Source organism: Cavia porcellus, unplaced genomic scaffold, assembly GCF_034190915.1.
Source record: "Cavia porcellus strain 051 isolate PalLab524CR breed Dunkin Hartley unplaced genomic scaffold, mCavPor4.1 scaffold_33, whole genome shotgun sequence".
NCBI lineage: Eukaryota > Metazoa > Chordata > Mammalia > Rodentia > Caviidae > Cavia > Cavia porcellus.
In genome coordinates, this window is record NW_026947516.1 from 17348907 (window position 1) to 17370350 (window position 21444).

At 38.0% G+C, this 21444-nt stretch overlaps 1 protein-coding gene across 2 annotated transcripts in view; it reads left to right on the forward strand.

The window, feature by feature from the left end:
* Ca5b (carbonic anhydrase 5B) overlaps positions 1-20911 on the forward strand; it is a 40743-nt gene extending 19832 nt beyond the window's left edge. Inside the window, exons 3-8 of one of the 2 annotated variants that reach the window (XM_003463029.5) lie at positions 1622-1819; positions 10363-10481; positions 11442-11537; positions 12193-12255; positions 12965-13120; positions 18948-20911. In XM_003463029.5, the coding sequence (XP_003463077.1) occupies positions 1622-1819; positions 10363-10481; positions 11442-11537; positions 12193-12255; positions 12965-13120; positions 18948-19127 (812 nt within the window). In that variant the 3' untranslated portion in view covers positions 19128-20911. The remainder of the gene's footprint in view (positions 1-1621; positions 1820-10362; positions 10482-11441; positions 11538-12192; positions 12256-12964; positions 13121-18947) is intronic. The other variant, XM_063242815.1, reaches the window with a different exon arrangement.
* Positions 20912-21444: the final 533 nt, after the last annotated feature.

Consider the following 21444-nt stretch of genomic DNA (forward strand, 5'->3'; position numbering starts at 1 on the left):
TGCAGAGAAGGATGTTTATCAGCATCTCTGGCCTCCCCCCACTAGATGTCAGTAGCACCTTTGCTCAGTTTTGTTATTGGCAAATGTCATTGGCAAATGTCATCACTCCCTCTGTTGAGCACACTTAGTCCGCACCCTTAGGAGAGTTGCATGTTTTTACTGCTGGAGCACGTTTGCAAAAGCCACACCAAAAACAAAACAACAGCAGCAACAACAAAAATAAAAACCAAGGCTAAGATCTTGACTTCAAGATTGGGCAACTACCAAAGGAAGTGAAATGTTTCCCCCATCAGAATAAGCCCGAGGCAGGTTTCTGTTTCTCTGGAAATAGGAGGATGACCAGGATATATACGAGGGCTTTGGCTGAGTGATAATACAGCTACGTTAGTCATTACCAGACTCATTTTTGTGGTCGACAAGATGCAGAGGGTTATTGGTAATGACTTCTGTTGATTCATGTTTCTCCTAGTTTTACTGTTGGTTTTGATTCTACTTGTCTATGGTGCTTCTAAATGGCAGAAAGCTAGACCACTCCAAACTGATGAATGTGGGTTCTGTTCATTGCACCTAGATGTCTCAATAAATCTGTCTATCATGAAGTCTGCTGATATTTATCGGGGGGTTGCCAAGAAGATTTGGTGCTTGGTTCTGTGGAAGAAAAGCATCAGCAGTTGTCAGCATCTGTGTGAGACAAATTGTATGTGTTTACTGTAATAGACCACATCTATATTCATGTGACAGACTGTGAACTCAAGGGCCTTAGCAATACTCATTTTCTACCCAGATCTTACAGGGGGTGATGCCTAATGCTCCTCTGAGTTTGAATCCATTGAGAGCTCAGCAGGTACACTTCCATAGTGTGAGTATCTTATAGGGGCAGACTGCAAAAGTCCTTATTTCTCCTAACCAACCAATTAAAAACTGATAGTAAGTACTTGATTCAAAATTTGCTTCCCAAAGATCTTACCCCATTTCTTTTGTTGAAAATAAAGACTGTCACTGAAAATTAAATTGGCTCTGTATTAAAAACCAGCTCCGGGGGGTAGGGATATAGATTGGTGGTACAGCGCCTGCCTGGCAAACGTGAGGTCCTGAGTTCAAGTCTCAGTTAAAAAAACTAGTTCTGGGGCTCAGGGCTCAGGAAATCAACAAAGAAGCAAAACTGCTCTTGTGAAATCCTCACTTCCACATAGCACTAATCTTGCATTTTGCTGTTGTGACAGTACCGATGGCACTGGGTTTATGGGACATTAATGGGCAGACTGTGGTGTGTTATTTTTACAAGATGACCGTATAACAACTTGTAAGATGCTCTCTGAGGCCAAGCATGGTGGCACACGAGTATAATCCCAGAACTTGGGAGGCTGAGACAGGAGGATCACTATGAGTTTGAGGCCAGCCTTGCCTGCATAGTGAGTTTGAGGCCAGCCTGAACCTTGTCTAAAAAAAAATCCTTTCTGATCTGCTTTTGTCCTTTGCTTTAGGCAGTTGGGTGAGGCCCTAAGTAGCTATTCCTAGGACCTTTAGCTGCTGCTGGCCTCTGTGGGATCTCCCTGCATCAACTACTAGATAGTGCATGGTCTTGCTAATCACCTCACGACCCCACCCTACTCTCTCCTAGTGCATCCTCTCTGGGAAACCATGGACCTTGCTCCAGCAGGTGACAGACAGTCACCCATTAACATCCGGTGGAAGGACAGCGTTTATGATCCTGGCTTAAAACCACTCACCATCGCTTATGACCCAACCACCTGCCTGCACATCTGGAATAACGGATACTCTTTCCTCGTGGAATTTGAAGATTCTACGGATAGATCAGGTGAGGGCAATCTCTATATAGTGGTCCCATCTGCAGTGAAAACAATAGAGTCACATCAATATAAGACACATTACACTCCCTCCATAGTAGTAATGATCACTTTATTAGCAATGACATAGACTTTATTGATCTTACCTTTTGAATATATGAAAAAATAATCTCCTCTAGTTTTTATGCACATTTTCTCCCATTCATAAAGGTACTATTTTTATTGTTAAGAGCTGTACACATGAGTCTAGAGCCTCTGTAATTGGTGTTGAGAAGAGGATGTGAAATTTGAAACTGTCAGATGTTTGTTGTATTATATATTGACTATATAGTGATTCTTTACTTGCTGAGGAAATACATGAACTCTTTATTTTTTAATTTTTTGATTTTTTTTGGTACCAGGGATTGAACTCATGACCTTGCACTTGCCAGGCAGGTGCTTGTGCCGCTGAGCTAAATCCCCAGCCAAAATACATGAACTCTTATATTAAATAGTAATACTATTAATCATATTTAACTTTTCAGATCACAATGAATTTGAAATGAAGAAAAAGAAATTCATGTTTGTATTAGGTTATAGTCTTAACAACTAGTTAAGACAAGTCATATACTACAGAAAGTGAAAACTTACATTCTGTTTCTTTTCTTAAACACTGTTACCTAGTTTGAAAGAAAAAAAGGTGGAAGACTTTTTAAATTCAAATATTATACAGCTTTTGAAACTTCTCTTTTTGTTCCAGCCTAGCTGGATATAAACTAATATGAATTTCAAAGTTTACCTGAAAGATTTGTAAGTATGGAAGGCAGAATGTGACAAACTGTATGTAGATTGTCTCTTTTTCTCTTTGTCTTTGTCCTTCTCCTTCTGGGCCAAGTATCAAACATGAAGTCTTGTACATACGAGGCAAGCACTCTACCACTGAGGCTCACCTCCTGTTTTGAACTGAATCTGATGGCATCCTATAGTTGCAATTAGGCTGAAATTATGACACTTTGAAATAGTATATCTAAAGTAGTGGTTTTCAGCTAAAGGCAATTTAGCTGTCCTCCTCCCGAGGCCCCTCCCCCTCCCTTGGGCAGAGGACACTTGGCAACATTTGCCATGCAATGGATCAAGACCAGGGATGCTACTAAAGATCATACGATGCACAGAACACCGCTAGTGAAGGATTATACAGACTTAAGTATCAATTGAACTGATGTTGAGGACTCCTAATGACAAGGAAATTTGTTTTCTCCTATAAATATGAGGAAGTGAGTGCCTGAGTCCATGAAAGTCATAATGAATGAAGTAAAAATATAATTTAAAAACATAGGGAAATGTTTAATTCTGTTTTTATCTTACTCTAGGATTCTCAACTGTACCATTTTGGGATTTTTTTTTTTTTTTTTGCATTTTCCTAGTGATGTCCTGGTACTTAGACATGATTCTGTGGCCCAACTGCAAACAGACTGCTCCTCAATGGGTCTAATTCTCTCTTTCTAGTTGTCTTTCTTCTGCCATATTTCTTTGCTCTGATTCAGGGTGTGTATTTGAGTCTGTTCTTACCTTCTCATTCCACATTTTTTGCTTTCTCCTTCATGATGTGTCACAGCCCCGAAATCCTGAGCTTCCTAAGCAGAAATTGCTACTTTTCCTTTCAGATTTATGGGTATCTTTATTAATTAGAGTGTTTCCTTTTGTCATCCAAATGCCCATAGTATTACCTGTGCACAAGAATTCCAGAAATCTTCAAAACAGCAAGCTAAATTCCTGTGTTCTGGATCATGGTTATGGTTTATATCTAGTTGTCCTCCCAAAGCCTCATGAGATCATGGTGGGAGTGGTGGGGAGATGATTGGATCATGGGAATACAATATTTATTTGTGGACTTTATCAGTGGACTTGTCCACTGATGAGTTTATAGCTAAATGTGTTATTGGGAGGGAGAAGCTGGTTGGAGGAGGTGGGTCACTGAGGGCGCAGCCTAGAAGGGTTTATCTCCCTCTCTCTTCCCTTGATCTCTCTCTTTCTGCTTCCTGCCTGCCATGCCATGAAGGTACTTTTGCTCTGCCATGTCCCTCTACCATAGCGCCCTGCCTTGGAACCAGCCGGCTATGGACTGAAAACTCTACAAACTGTGAGCCAAAACAAACCTTTCCTCCTTTAGCTTGTGGGTATCAGGTATTTTGTCTTAACAATGAGAAAGCAACTAAGACAACCATCTTGGAATCCTGAGCTCTACTTGTCTCCCATGGAGCACTAGCATTGTCCCTGCCAAGGCCAAATTAAAGGCTAGACCCAGCTCTGGAGCCCCAACTCTCATACATTCACTCTGGACGCATAGCAGTCTTCTCAAATCTCAATCCTGTGCTAGTAACCTGTAGTTTTTAAAGCCCATGAGAGTCTAGGAATGGTGTGCTGTTTATTTAAAGCCCTTTTGTATATCATTGCTGCATTAAGTGGCAAATCTCAGGAAGTTGCTTAATAGGTTTCTTATCCAAGAGAGTTAAGCTCCAGAGTTCTTGATCAAATATTTTAAAAATGTTTTAGGCTCTTTTACTTTCGAACAACAGATTTAGGAATTATCTATCCATTTGCATGGGTGATTTTAGATGGAAAACAAATGACCCAATTTTCATCATAATAGTTCTTTAGACACCTATAAACCTAACTGACTGAAACATTCTTTGATGGCACTTTTCCTAGGGGAATCAATCTCACAGAGTTTTATTACAAAATATGCAACAAAAATTGTACAGAGGTTGATTAATTTTTCACCTGTTTGGTCAAGAAAGACTAAAATTGGTAGCCTCTTTTTAATTTGCTTTAACATTTTTTTTTCTTCTAGGTTACAGTCAATCTTTCATAAGTGTCTAACTTTCTCTTTGTATATCTCTCTTTTTCCTTTCAGTGATGGGTCTTATTTCTTGCTTATCTTCATTGCTATTTTTCCATACTATTGCAAAATAATCAATAGTATTCAAAGAGGAGCAAAAAAAAAAAAAGAGGACATGAACATAAAAAATAAAGAACAAATAAAACAAAGCAAAGACATCTTAGAATCCAAGAAAATAAGAAACAATTCTAGAAAAGTAAGGATCCAATAAATATCAACATCTATGAACTTACAAATATAATACAGCCCCCCAAAAAATCCCAGAAATGTTGCTATGATGTGCTTTATAAAAATTTGTAATAAAATGAAGGAAAGAGAGCCAGGGAAAATACCACTAAAACAGCTCTTAGAGGAAAATTCAGAGATGAAAATGCCAGTAATGGAAAATTTTCTCAAATCAGTAACCTAGCTTTCCACCTTAAGAAACTAGAAAGAGAAGAACAAACTAAACCCAAAGCAAGAAGAAGGAAATAGTAAAGAACAGACAGAAGTCAGTGAAGCCAAAAGTTGGTTCTTTGGAAAGATCAACACAGTTGACAGACATTTAGTTAGATGGATCCAGAAAAAAGATTCAGAAGACTCAAATTACTAAGCTCGGGAATGAAAGGAGACAACACAACCTCCTTTACAGACATTGACAGATTTATAAAGGAAGGTATGTGAACTTTTGATGATAGTGGCCTTTTGGGGGGGTATTGGTCATGATTTTAATGAGTGAATGTGAGACCTAAGTTAAGTAGGGAAGGACACTAAATAATTCCTAATCTGAATGCTCCCTCGAATTATCATCTCCTCTGAAATTTCTTTTATTAGTGAAGTAAAATGTTTAAAGAGGAGAGCTCAGCCCCATTGTTCACTTCCTAAGGGTGCCTCCTGCCTCCACCTGCCTCTTCCAGCCTCACTTTGCATTTTTGTAGGGCATCACCAATTAATCTGTTAAGAATTCATTCATGTGTGTTTTTTAAGGTCTCCTCTATTTTTGGTTCTACAGATCCATATACTTGAAATATTAGTGATTAGTAAATTAAGTGTTTTGCAATCAGCACTGCAATCCACTTGTACAATGTTTCCATCACCCCAGTATCCTCATGTCCACTTCCTGCTTTTACTATTATGTATAATGTTCTGTGTTCTTTTCATCATTTTTCTCTGCCAGCTCCTTCCCTTGCACATTGAAAAGCAAGTGAGTGAATATTACAGAGTAATATTCCTCCATGTAAGCCAGATTCTATACCAGATGTTTTATATTTGTTATTTACGTTTTTACAACTTTACTCCTTTCTCATTTTAGAGCACAGAAATAACACAATATCAAGCCTGAGAGTATATATTTGATAGATCTTTTGATTTATCTCTCAGTGTTACTGTCTTCTATCTCACTTGTCTGCCCCTTTCCTGAATGACTATACCTCCCCCTCTTCCACTCATCCATCACACACAAACTCACCCTTTCTCTTTTCTGTTGCTGAGGTTACCACTGACATCTCAATACCCTTTCCCTTTGCTTTTGCTGAGGCTACCTCTAACCCAACAGCCACTTGACAGTTTAATTCTTAGTTTTATCATGGAGCTACAAAGTGCTCAGCACTGTCCCAAATGCTCAAAATAGAAAGAAGAATGGGTGGTCCCCGCCTTTAAGGAGCTTATAGTGTGGTGAAGAGGCAGACCTCAAAGAGAGGATGCTGCTGCAAAGTGCTGAGAGCTGTGGTGGAGGTATGCGCACGGGCTGGGGAGAAAGCCTCCAGGAAGAAGTGACATCTGGGTGATCTGTGTGGAGGCAGATGTGTGAGGCAGTGTGAAGCTTGTATGAAGTCTGACTCTGTGTAAAGTATAAAAAGGAGGTGGCAGAATGACAAGTTCAGAGGCAGGCAAGACGTGATTGATGGAGAGTTTTGCAGACCATGCTCACAGATGATTTGGGCCCTGAGTTTCTCATAGGGCCATGTTCAACACACCAGTCTCGGTAGGGGTTTTAAGCTTGTTTGGCAAAAGATCTTGCAAACTCACTCTCGTGCTATATTCTGTTTCTCTTAGGGCCTCCATTCCTGGGTGGCTGATGGGCAGAAGGCACCTGTGATGATTTTACCTAGATGTTCTCTCAAAGCCTCATGATTAGGGGTTTTGGGAGGTGATTGGTGGGGCTTTGAGGAGGTGATTGGATCATGGGAATGTTATATCATCGGTGGCTTTGTCCACTGATGAGCTTATAGCTAAATGTGATGTTTGAGAGTAGAACCTGGTTGGAGGAGATGTGTCACTGGGCGCTGGCCTTGAAGGGTTTATCTTCCTCCCTCACTCTTTCCTTCACTCTTTACTTCCCTGCCACCGTGCCCTGAGCAGCTTTTCTCCACTATGTCCTTCTGCCATGCTGTCCTGCCTTGGAGCCAGTCTGCTATGGACTGAAATGTGAGCCAAACTAAACCTCTCCTTGACGTTATTGATGTTAGATATTTTGTCCCAGGAAAATGACTGAGACATCGCCCTCATGTTCTTGCCATGTAGACTTCTTCATTGGGCAGCTTACAGCACGGCAGCTGACTTCATCAGCTTTGCAGGCAAGCAAGGGAGAAACTGAGAGAGAGAAGGCAGAATGGAAGCCTGAGTCTTTTTGTAACCTAATCCCACAAGAGACATCCCATCACTTTTGTCCTTCAAAGCAAATCACGAGTTCCAGCTCATACTCAGGGTAGGGAATTAGGCAAATTTGTGAATAGAAGAGGGTGAGGAGCATTGGGCATCAAGGTAGAAGCTGCCAGCACACACAGCTAATGGCACATAGCTAACTCATGCAAACTGAAGCCCTTTCCTACAAAGCACACGCTTGCAGCCACATTTTGCAGTAGAACACTTCCCTGGCTTGCCTTTCCTCTGTGTGCAGTGTACACCGGTAAGGACTTGGTGCACAACCCAGGGGCCTACTTAAGGGCAGCAGTCATTTCTGCCATACAGGCTCTTGCCTATTGGAATTGTGTGCTCATCCTGGCCAGAGTGTTTCATTCTCACAAGTCAGGTTGAAAGGATGTGTGTGTGGTAGTGGGGAATTGAACCTAAGAACAGCATTCTACCCCTGAGCTACATTTCCAACCCTCTTAATTTTTTATTTTGAGAATGGTACTGTTAATTGCCCACACTGTTTTCACTAAGTTTCCCAGGCTGGTCTTGAACTTGCAATCTTTTTACTTCCACTTTCCAAATTGCTGCAATTACATGTGTTTGCACCACTGCACCCAGCTGGAAATGTGGATTTTTGTGTGAAATTTTCCAACTTTAAATATTGGCAACTAATTAAAAATGTTTTGAGTGCTATGTAAATCAAAATACACCTGAAAATGAGATCTGTCTCCCCTTCCTGCAGCCATCTATTAGTGACATCTCTCTGCTCCGCTTCTCATCTTTGGAGGAGTCACACAGTAAGGCTCCAGGAAATGTCAATGCTGTTCTAGGGAAAGTAGAAAACAGCTGACCCTTCCTTTGTCCTGGTCACTTAAATTGGAATGAAAACTTCAATTTTTTTCAACAGAGTGGATTCAGTATTTTCCAAAATCATGCTAACAGTACGGAGCTGGTGTAGAAAACATGGATTTTTGGCAGATATTTTATTTTTATTCCATTTTACTTTATATAGGGGCTGGGGATTCAGCTCAGCAGCATAAGCGCCTGCCTTGCAAGCAGGCAGTCGTGAGTTCGATCCCTGGTACCGATAAAAATGAAAAAGACCAAAAAAAAAATCATTTTACTTTATACTATCCACCTATTAACTTGATGAATCATATTATTATTCTCTACACCTCTCCTGCCCTCCAAAGAGAAGTGATTATTGGTGTGGTCACTCACCGCTTGCAAAACTGTTTTTTGTTTTAAAAAGAGGAAATTATGTAAGAATTTTTCAAAAGCCAGTATAAATACATAGCATATTGTGTATAAATGTTCCTTGGGATTGCCATATTTGATCTTTTGTATACATAAAATTGTAAGTAGGTACAGTAAAGTCTAAAGAGAATTAGAGTTTTAGCGTTGGTTAGTTTTAGCCTTGCTGTATTGATTTGTACAGAAATCTTCAGGATGACAGATGAAAGAAATAAAAAAACTAATGTGCCATAGCAAAGCTAAGGAAAAAAATTAGCACAGCAGAAAGACCAAGGAAAAGTGACTTAAAAACATTTTGTCTGAATGATTTTCCTATAGAGTGTTGATTTCACTAGTTCCAGAAAAGGAGTCAAAACAAAAACTACTAACTAACACTATGAAGCCAGTGGATATTCACATATGTGGGTGATTCACACTGTACACTGTGTCCAAAGGGAGGTGGATGATAAGTTTTGTTTTATCTTAAATTGGCAATAATTACACACATTTTTGGGATAAAATGTATTTTGACATATGTATATGTTATGGAATGATTATATCAAGCTAATTAATATTTCCACCACTTTACACACATCATTTGTTATAGTTAAAAATATTATTAACTATAGTCATCATGTCGTGCAGTAGATCTTGAAAACTCAGTCCTGCTTTTTAACTGAAGCTTTGTACCTGTTGGCCAGCATCTCCTGGGTGATCATTTTTGACTTGCAAATTTCACATTCCACTTTTTAGTATTTATTTATTTATTAATTTATTGCTATCGGGAATCAAAGGACCTTGTACTTGCCAGGCAGGCGCTTGTGCCTCTGAGTTACATCTCTGGCCCTCCTATTCCATTTCAGTGAAAGAGAAATAAAAGCATCATTTTGGTTTTGAAAAGCGCAGTGCTTGTGCATAAAAACAAAAGATATCTTTTTTCCCCATGTTTCAGTTTTATTAGCTTGCTTAAATATGTATGCTAAGAAAATTTTGTATTGTATTGCACATAAAATCAGTGCTTTATAGAAAATAAAAATAACTCAAGAACTGGCCTTTAATGATTGTATACAGATTGGCATTTAATTAAATCTTAATGTCACTTGGTATCGCCCTTATCCATATAGAAGTTGCATGGAAATTTAGTTTATGAGATGCGACCAAAATATACGGTGAACATTTAAAGTTAAAGCATTTATTCAGCAAAAAACATATTGCTGTGAATCTCTCTCAAAATGCTCCCCCTTGCTTTGAACACACTTATCCCATCATTCTTGCTACTTTCTGTTGCAGTTCTAGAAGTCCTATTTTATGAGTGTCTTTATGAGATGTGATAATATATATATGGTGAATGCCACCACCTAGTGTCATCCAGCAAAAAGGAAGGCTCATAAAATCATCTACCTTAGTCACTGGACCTGGAATGCTGCAGCTTCTGGATCTTCCCTAAAGTCAAAATGACCATAAAAGGAAAACACTTTGAATCAATTCGAGGCATTAAAGGTAGTCAAAATTGTACAACTAAAGACACTAAAGAAAGAAGACTCTCAGAAATACTTCAGGATGTGGCAAGAACTGTGGATAAGTGTGTTCAAGTGAGGGTTGTGCTTTGAGCGGGACTGAAGCAATACATTCTTTAATGCAATAAAGTTTCAAAGTGTAAAGATGACCCTACTTGTCCATTGCACTGAATATAGACACTTGTATGTTACATAGTGTACTCCACTTAAGACAATTCACATAGGTGGTGTGGCCACGGATTTGTTCTCTTTCTCACACTGCCCCACAACATAAGCAACCACCCCTCAAAGTGTGGTCACATTGCCATTTCAGTGATCAAGGGAGGACCGCTGGAACACAACTACCGACTGAAGCAGTTCCATTTTCACTGGGGGGCCATCGATGCCTGGGGGTCCGAGCATACTGTGGACAGCAAATGCTACCCAGCGGAGGTATGTGGAGCATGTCAGGAACAGGGACAACTGTAGTGAAGTGAGACAGTTCTGAGGTGTCTAGTTCTAAGAAAGTATCAGGAATAATCAGGTGATGCCTGTTCATGCCAAACAGGTTGCTCAGGGACATATTTGATTACTCTCAGCTTATACATATAATTATAGACATCTTAAATAACATGGCTGAAACCAACCTTACAGTCTTGAAACTGAATTCCTCCACAATTCTACCAGTGCAAGTTTCTGTGAAGGCTAGTGGCAATAGAAATAGAGAAAAAGCAAGATTTATCAAATATTTCTAAACTAAAAGCATCAGAACTTGGAGATGGGACCCTCTTCAGGAGAGGAGGAGACCAAGTTAACCAGCACCTTAAGATGTCACTCGGGTGGCTGGTGATCGTGCAGTCATTCATGAATGATGGACGAGAAATGGTTTCTAAGGAAATAGAAGATGAGCATAAGTAAATAGAATTCTTCTTAAAATTTCCCCCAATTCAGTTTTAATGTTGTTTAAAATGACACATTTTAAGTGGTCATCCCTCCAAGAAGAAATTTGTCTTCAACTCCTATCTAATTTCCATAGGGAAATCTATTTCTCTATATAAACATCTTCTCTACTTAGATGCAAATGGATTTTGGATATGAGTATTTCATGCAAATCAGGATGAGAAGGAACAAATGTTCATCCCTTACTGAAATGTTGCCTTGTTAGGTGAATTTTATTTTTCTCCCCTAATAAATCCCTCCCTTCCAAAATGACACTAATTGTTGCTCTTGCCTAAATTTCCTCTGTTCTTTATTTCCATCTCATTTGACACTTAATTGCCATATGCTTTTCAAAGTGGCTTTATTTTGCATGAGGAAACATGATTAAATATTGTGTGTTGAATGAAGCTGTCAGCTTTCTCTGCAGCAATCCTGTATTGTCATGTGTTAAACCCACATTTAATGGTGTTTCAGCTGCACTTGGTGCATTGGAATGCTGTCAAATTTGAAAGCTTTGAGGATGCAGCCCTGGAAGAAAATGGTTTGGCTGTGATAGGAGTATTCTTAAAGGTAAAAAAAAAAATCTCATGAACTTTAAGTGATGTGTGTTAGATCAGGAAAATATAGAATATTACAATACTGTTATTTACAGTGATAAAAATAAACAATTTTTAAAATTCTCTTTTTGAGACAGGGTCTTGCTATGCAGTTCAGGCTGACCTTGCATTCACTTTGTATCCTAGGCTGCTCTTGAGCTCGCAACAATTCTCCTGCCTCAGCCTCCCAAGTGCTGGGATTACAGGCATGCACCACCATGCCCGGCTACAATAAATAATTATTAAGAATATATTTAAAATGGTATAAAAGTACATAGTCCAATTGAGTAGTCACAAGCTATCTGTGGCAATTAAGCATTTGAAATATGGTTAGTGGAAGTGCAAAATAATTTTAATTTTAATTAACTTAAATTTTAATATAAGAAAGGGCAGGAGATACATCTTTCCCTGTAGGCACATTGGCCTTGTCAGCAAGCGGCCTCTTCATTTGTTTGTGTCTAATTTAATTCAGTGGTGTTCATAACATTCTCAAGAACCATCTTAAGTCTAGTTTCAGTTGTGTGGTTTGTTTATATGCAGTCACCAGGTGGTTCATTTTAATTTGCATTCCGTTTCCATTTCTACAGTGACATGTCCATTGTTTGTAATATTTTCTCTTTGTTCTTTAGCTAGGCAAACATCATAAAGAACTACAGAAATTGCTGGATACTTTGCCATCAATTAAGCATAAGGTAATTTCCTCCCTATATCACTTGAAGTACATTTTACATTTCAGTCAGAGTGGAGACATTGGCAAGCTACATCGAACTAGGAGTGAAAGTAAGTGAACTGTATGCAGATTCTCTTTCAACACTGCCACGGAAGACCTGCCACTTATGATACTTACATTAGCTCTCCCCTCTTTTGTTCCTTACAACAGCTCCTTGTCAGTCCTTGTCCAGAGAAGCCTTCTTTCCTGTGGCTTCCTCCCACAGATAGAGAGCAAGTAAAGTTCTAAAGAAATTTGCTTGTCTGGCTGCAAAGAATGATCGCCCATGTCCTGTATCCAACCCCCAGGGTTACTTTTCCAATATTTAGAATTCCAAAGCAGCTACTTGCTGGGAGTATGCCTCCCTCTCTCTCTCTCCCACTCCATCTCTTTCTTTTTCCTTTATCCTCTTAGTCCAGAATTCAAGCTTTTCCTGGTTTGTATTGCATTTTAAAAGGACAATTCCGGGTTAGTTTCTCACTAGAATTGTGGGAGAAAAAGGTTTTGTATCTTAAATGTACAACTGATTGCAGAAACAAAATTGGATTTAGGCAGTGATGAAACTACCTAGGGCCCTGGAGCTCACCTGCTGATCCCTAGACAGCCCTTGAAAATCGCTGCCTTGCCATCTGACTCCTGAGTGGTTTTTACCACTGAATAATGAATGACTGAACAACTCTTCTCTTGGCCAGGACACCCTTGCGGAGCTTGGGTCCTTTGACCCTGCCTGCCTGATGCCCACCTGCCCTGATTACTGGACCTACTCAGGGTCCCTGACTACCCCACCTCTCTCAGAGTCCGTCACCTGGATCATTAAGAAGCAGCCAGTAGAGGTTGATCACGATCAGGTACATTCTTTCCCCATTTTCCACTGAAGGAAATCCAGTTGCTTATTCAACGTAAGGTTGGGCTCAAACTTTGATATTGGTTTTAACTTTTGTTTTCATTTCAGAAATTAGGAAATGCTATACAAGGAAGAACTAAGCTACTTCTATGTTTGATCATTACATGTTTTATACATACATTGTGCCATACATATAAATATGAATGTCTATATAAAATCAAAATCCATTTAACAGGAAGAATGAAGGCTAGAAATGGATATGTTCAAAACCATTTAAAATTCTTGAGGAAATTCTGTAATAAAATATCTCAAAGAGAATGCAACAATGACTGTTCATAAAATTTAATATGTTAGGTGTTTTAAACTTGGAATTTAGTTTTCCCTTTGAAATTAAACTTAAGTGGTGATTACCATGTCAATACACAGTTGCAATATAACTAAAGTATAATAATATTTAATTATACTTGCCATATAGAAATAGAAAAAAAAAACAAAAAATATTCACTATATGGACTCATTTTATTGATTACCAAGCATATTCACAAAAACAAAACCTTCCAAACTCCGTTTTATAAAGCCAAGATAACTGATACCAACACTCATAAAAGATTCGTCCCTTGCCCTGTCTCAGTCAAAAAAAGTAAACTCTAGCCTGACACCTCTGAAGAAACTGCTAAAATAACCAACACTCATAAAAGATTCCGCCCTTCCCCTCTCAGTCAAAAAAAGTAAACTCTAGCCTGAAACCTCTGAAGAAAATGCTAAAATAAAATATTAGACATAGAATCCAATAGTATATTAGAAGAAATACATACTTTGTCCAAGTAGTATATATTCTAGTAATGCAAGAAAGATGGTTCATGATTAATAATGTTATTAATATTCATTGTATCAGTGACTAAATCAAAACATATTGTAATTGCCATAGATGTTTTTTCTCTTGAAACTGAGGGTCAAACCCAGGGAAACAGTACCATGGAGCTATATCCTCAGCCATTTTTAGTTTTTGAGACAAGGTTCAGCTAAGTTGCGCAGGCTAGCTTTGAAGTTGTGATCTCACTACCTCGGCCTCCTGAATAACTTGAATTACAGATGTGTACCAGCATGCCTGACATTTCCATAGATTGTTAAAAACCATTTGCAAAATTCTCTATTCAGGCTTTGAAAATTTAATAAAATAAAGATGAATAGAGAATTCTTAATATAAGAGATTGACCTCAGTCAAAAGTAAATAGTCAGGGGCTGGGGATTTAGCTCAGCGGCATAAGTACCTGCCTTGCAAGCAGGCAGTCGTGAGTTCGATCCCCAGTACCGATAAAAAGAAAAAAAAAAAGTAAATAGTCATCCCTTGGTATCTGGAGGATAGTTTACAGGACCCCTCGTGGATACCAAAACCTGTAGATGCTCAAGTACTTCATATGAAATAGTTTAATATTTGTATATAACATATTTATAGTCTCTTGTATATTTTAAATCTTCTCTAGACTCCATATAGTAACTAACACAAGGCAAATTCTATGTAACTAGTTGTTATAATATATTGCTTAGCATATGAGGACAAGAAAATATATCTTTTGGTTCAGTACAGTTGCACTTTTTTCCCCAATATTTTTGAGTCACAGTTGGGGAAATCACAGATGTAAAACCTGTGACACAATGGACCAATTAAATATGCTTAATATAGAAAGTATCTGTACCATATTAAACTATGCTTTGGAATTAAATGAGTGCGGTAGTATACATCTGCAGTTCCAGCTACTCAGAAGGTGGAGGCAGGAGGGTCACTTGAGCCCAGGAGTTCAGGGCCAACATGGGAAACATAGAGAGATCCCATTTCTTTTAAAAAAAAAAAGAAACAAGAAAAATCACAGGTGTGGTGGCACATACCTGTAATCCTAGCACTCAGGAAGCTGAGACAGGAGGATTGCCATGAATTTGAGGCCAGCCTGTGCTGCACAGTGAGTTCAAGGCCAGCCTGAAATATTAGGTAAGACCTTGCCTCAACCCTGCCCCAACAAAGCATTTATGTTCTGGAAGTTGCCAATATAATTTGACCAGAAAATAAAAAATAATTCAGGAAGCAATAATAAAAATGAGTAGAAAAAGACATTTTGGTAATTACTGAAGTTTCTAGAAATATATATTTACATCACAACTGATATAATGGTCCAATGATATAATGGAAGAAAGAACCATGTTCATAATAAAACAAAAATATAAAATACTTTGGAGTGAGCTTAACCAAGGAAAAGTAACACAAAATTTTAAAATGTTCCTGAAGGATACAAATGAAGACTTAAATTAATAAAACTTGTCCCATATTATTGGGTAGGAAGACACTATCATGATGCCTTTGAAGGGCCGGGAATTTAGTTCAGTGGCACAGCACCTGCCTAGCAAGCACAAGGCCAGGAGTTCGATCCCTCGTACCAATGGGGGAAAAAAAAACCCTTTGATATCAGTTCTCTTTGAGCTGTTACTCTCCAAGAATTGTTTATTCTCCATAGATTTAATGTAGTTCCAATAAATATACCAATAGAATTTTAAACAGATATGTTACTTCTAAACTCAAGTAACGATAAACATGAATAGCCAAGGAAGATTCTAAAAGAGAAAATGAAGAATGGTAACTTTGCCAAGCTTATAAAGCTTCAGTAACTAAATTCCATGATACTGGCACGTGGATAAACAGACGGAGAAGTGCGATAGTGATCTTTTCATTCTATTCAGCAGAGTTGTGATCTGCATCCCATTGGGAAAGGCACTTTGCTTTACTCAGTGTGCCTATTCCAATCCTAATCTTTTTAGGAAACACTCTCACAGACACACTCACAGATCATGTTTAACCAACTGGGCATCCTTGGCTGAGCCAAGTTGACATATAAAATCAGCTACCATAGGGCTGGGGATGTAGCTCAGTGATAGAGTGCTTGCCTAGCAATCATGACGCTCTGAGTTTGATCCCTGATACCATATATAAACAAATAAGCCATTCCAGGAAGAAAATAGTGAGTTCAAAAGTATATCCAAATTCATATGAGAATCTGCTTGACAATAATAGGTAGCATCTCAGCTAAGAGGGGACATTCAAGTAAGTGCTGATGAGGAACAGCTGAGCAGATCTAGAGGAAAATGTTAGGTCCAGCATTGTGTCTTTACCCAAGAATATATATTCTAGATATATTAAATGTAAAATATACTGTCATAAAAGTCCTAGGATAATCTTAGGAAAATCCATTCATACCTCCAAATGGAAGTTCTTTTAACTGTAAAACAAAGCCAGAAGTCTAAAAGAAAACTAATAAGTTGGACTACATATGTTTTAATTCTGTGTGATAAAATCACCACAAACAAATGACAAATCCAGAGTTTAACTGCCCATAAGCCTGGTCTTTATGGCCTGCACATTTAGCCTGCTGCTATTCTTCATATTTAAAAATCAACAAAACAGCCTGGGTGTGGTAGCACATACCTATAATCCCAGCATTCTAGAAGGCTGAGGCAGGAAGATCATAAATTCAAGCCAAGCCTCAGCAACTTAGCAATTTAGTGAAATAAAAATCTCAAAACAAAAATAAAAAAGGCTGGAGATGAACTGAGTGGGAAGGTCCTGGGTTCAATTCCCCTTACTGGAGAAAAAAAAGCTGTAACACTGAAAATTCAACAGAGCAAATAAATCAGATGATCAATAACCCATATGAAGAATTTTCAAGTAAAATTTCAACACAGAAAATTTAGTAAGAAAAAAATGTAACCTGTGTTCTATAATCCTACTTGCCTATAATCTTACCACTAAATGTTGTTCATTGCTTGAGTAAATATTTCTGGTCTTTTTATAAAAATGGGATTATTACACATATATCATTCTGCTGGTCTTTTCACTTAGTGATATCAGAACATTTTATAGATGATAAACATCTTAAGTATCTTTTTGTTTGTTTTGAAACAGAGTCTTGCTATGTAGTTCAGGCTGGTCTTGAACTCATCATGTTGTCAAGGCTGGCCTCAAACTCGGCAATCCTCCTACTTGAGCCTCCTGAGTCCTGGGATTACAGGTGTGCACCACCATGCTGGGCTCCTCAAAATTAATTATTTTTAATGGCTAAATAGTATTCTATTTTAATATAGTTTGAGTCATTTTTTATTGGCATGTGGGCTATTTCTAATTTTTTTTTTGGTCTTTTTTCTTTTTATCGGTACTGGGGATCGAACTCACGACTGCCTGCTTGCAAGGCAGGCACTTATGCCGCTGAGCTAAATCCCCAGCCCCCTATTTCTAATGTTTTGCAAGTAGTTGAATAAAAAACATTAAATCTATCCAGTTTCTTAATTAATGATATACATACATAATTTGCAACTACATGCATTGTGTTCGGTGCAATCTGTGGTTATGGTCTTGTCTCTTTAGCTCTACTTGGCTTGAATTCTTTGCTCCAAACATTGTCACATCCTTGTCCACCTTGCCCCAGGCTGTTCTCTCTAAATGCAATGAGCCACACTGGTGAAAAGAAAAGTGAACTGATTTTCTGACTGGTTTGAAGTAAAGTGTCCTATAAAATGATGGCTAAGAAAGCTAAAGGATTATTACCACATCAGAGAATAAGCCCTTGTTATTTTGGGATTACTCCTTGTGTAATGAGCTGTGCTATCCAATATGATAGCCACCAGCAACATACAGCATCTCTACTTTAATATAAATACATTTAGTTTAAAAATTCAGTTCCTCAATCATACTGGTCACATTTCAAGTGCTCAGTAGCCATGTGTGGCCTGGAATTACTCTAATGGACCATGTGGAAGAGATTTCCATTATTTTTTTTTTTTTTTTTTTTTTTTTTTTTTTGTCTTTTTCCTTTTTATCGGTACCAGGGATCGAACTCACGACTGCCTGCTTGCAAGGCAGGCACTTATGCCGCTGAGCTAAATCCCCAGCCCCCGAGATTTCCATTATTATAGAAAATTCTACTGGACAGCACTAGTGTGAGAAAGTTCACTGCCAGTTAAGAAATCTAAGAGTCAGGCATGGTAGTGATGCCTGTAATCACAGTACTCAGGAAGCTGAGGCAGGAGGATTGTTGCAAGTTTGAGGCCAGCCTGGGGTCCATAGTGAGTTTGAGAAGTACATAGCATGATCCTGTCTCAAAAAAAATCATTTACAAAAGAAACATTAAAAAAAGAAGAAAAAAAAATCTATATATATTGCTTTGCCCACAATGCTCAGATGCAATTAATTACACATTTTTATGTTAATAATTCTGTCAAACTATAAAAAATAATCTTTACATTATTACTATTGTATCAGACCTTCCCTTTGTTAATTGTTTTGTTCATTTAAATCTGTGGTCCTGAAGCTGAGTGTGGTGGCATCTACCTGGAATCCTAACCCAGAAGGCTGAAGCAGAAGGATTGCCTAAAGTTCGAGACCAGCTTGGGGTATCTAGAGAGTTCAAGTCCAGTCTGGACTACATAATGAGACTTCTTCTCAAAAAAACGAAAACAAACAAAAACAGAGGTCTTAACAATCACAGAGGTGAAGTAACTGGCCCGTGGTAAATGACTAATAAGTGGAGGACAGGGCCTTTGTCTTGTCTTCTGATCTCAAGTGCCTAACTGGGGTCTCCACCTTACTGCCCTCCTCTCCACATAAGGATGGTAACAACGTGGCATCTTATTCTTTGTCAAGAGTAAAGGCATCTTACCCAGAAATGTTTGCTTTCTGAATGCATTTTGAGACAAATGTTTCAGAATCATAAAAATGAAAGCAATTGATTTCATAAGGTTAAGCTGGTTTTCTATTGAAATTATTTATGCTTTTCTGTTTCTGTTTCTAGCTTGAGCAATTTCGGACCCTACTCTTCACCTCTGAGGGGGAAAAAGAGAAAAAAATGGTGGACAACTTCCGCCCCCTTCAGCCCTTGATGAATCGCACAGTCCGCTCATCCTTCCGCCATGATTACGTGCTGAATATACAAGCGAAACCCAAGCCATCAGCCAGCCAAGTGACCCCCTAAGGGATCCATACCTAGGCAATATTTTTCTTATTTTAGTTTTTTAAAACACTGTTAACTATTTTACATAATTGCACTAACAATACTTACAGAAAAAAACATATATATACAGACATTTCCAAGTCACTATCCTTGTAAGGTAGGATCAGGGACACGAAACAATTGGAAACATCAGGCAACTTTAGGTGACCATTTGTTTGTCAGGATTAAGGGAGAAGGGACTTAAGTACTATTGCCAGTTGAAACTGGCCTGTTGGTGAACGCTGGCTGCCATCTCTTTAATCTTGTTTTTTGAGAAGGTCAGATAAATAATTTAGTTTCTGTGTTTGGTAAAGTGGAGCTTTATTTATTGTGAGCTATCGTGAGCGATTCCATTTTGAGTTTGAGCCTGGTCCACCTCAGCCTAGCACAGCGGCTTAGTTCAAAACAATAGCCTCCTATAACTTTTATTTAACAATTTTCCCATTTTGGTCAGGCACTCATGAGCTTAGAGACTTGGTGCTACTCTTAGTTACCATCATTTTGGGTTTCAGGTATTAACATGTCATTCATAGGTCAGATGTGCACTTATTGGCATGAAAGTGCTTTATCAGTCTTTGAGAAATCTATTTGGTAAACAGATTCTTTCTTTGGTTAATAATAGTATTTATCATTAAAATACCAGCAAAAGGTACCAGTTTTCTTTACAGCAATTCATTGGTAATTGTAATATCTATTCATGTTTGACATTTTTGAGCACTTTTTTGTTTATTAATCAAAAGTCCAATAAAGTTACAAGTAGGGATTATATTCAGAATGTTTAATAAATGGTAGCAATAGAAACACTGAGCACACATAACAGAGGCCTTTTAGAAATGGCCATAGGGCTCAAACTGGTCCTTTCTGGCTGAATGCTGACTATGGTTTTAGATATACTTTCTTTCAAAATGGGAATATATATTCTTTTAATAGGGGTCCATTATAAGTATTTTCGTTCTACTTTTTAGTTGTAATAATTAGTACATGACGTGCTTACTTATTCCCAATGTATGATATAGAAAATATGTTTTGTAATCATGCAAAAAGAAGCATTTTACTAGACTTGGAAGTCCTTTTACATTTCTGAAGATCAGATATTTTATTTAATGGCTTGATCACATAGAAAACATATTCAGAACATATTTTAAAAATGCCTAGAACAGAATTCCTTTTTATTTGGTTTTATTTTTATTTTAAAAAGCAAAACAGTAAAAAAACAAAGGACAGAAATGATACAGAATTTCAAAAAAGGTAGGAAATTAGCACTAGTTAATACATTGCATATTGTTATCTTAGAAGTAGTTGTTCAAGTTCAAGATCTAGGCACAAAAATGATCAATCAAACAACAGCACAAAATGTTCTTTTTGATAAACTAAGGGATTAGTAGTATAATTATATATCTTGCATACATATACATAAATAAATTTATATATGTTTACCAACATACATATAATCTTTTCCTTTCTTCCTTTTAAAACAGAATTCTTTCATGGTACATTTACAGAAATATTCTTCAATGGATGAGTAATCTAATAGTTCACATTTATAGTGTTATTTTACATTATTTGTATACTGTTACATAGAATATAGTTATATTTCCACAATGACAGGCAATCTTAGCTCTCCTGTAATGCTGAGTAAACTTGGGCTAGAGATGTAGCTCAGTGGCAGAGTACCTGCCTAATGCTAGGCAGGCATGTCATACATGTGTATGACATCCTGGGTTCAGTCCCCAGAACTCCCAGAAATAAAAACTTTCTGAACTTTATTTTATTTGCTTATTAGTTGACGTTTCTTTTTGCAAGGTGTGTCAGTTAGCTTTTCATTGTGGTAACAAAACTCTTCAGCAACAATTTAGATGAGGAAAGACTTGTTTTGGCTTATAGTTTAGAGGTTTCAGGTCATGGTCAGGTTTCATTGCTTTAGGGCTGTAGTGAGGCAGAAACACCATGGTGGACGGAGGTGGTGATAAAAACCTGCTTACCTTCTAGCAGCCAGTACTAGAAAAAGTAGAAAAGAGCCTGTGCCGGAGGGCTTTCTCCTTTTTCTACTTTTATTCTATCCAGGCTCGCAACCTAGGGATGGCACTACCCTCATTCATGTCCTGCATGCCAATTGTCTCTGGGCACACTATCACAGAGGCACCCAGAAATGCGCTTTATTAATTTTCTTGGTATTTTTCATCTCAGTCAAAGCAAATAGACAGCCAAGATTAACCACTGCATAAAGCAAGTGTTCAATTGAAATCGCCCAATTTATACAGTGGTTTAGAAGTTTTTGTTACTGTTACAGGAGAAGAAA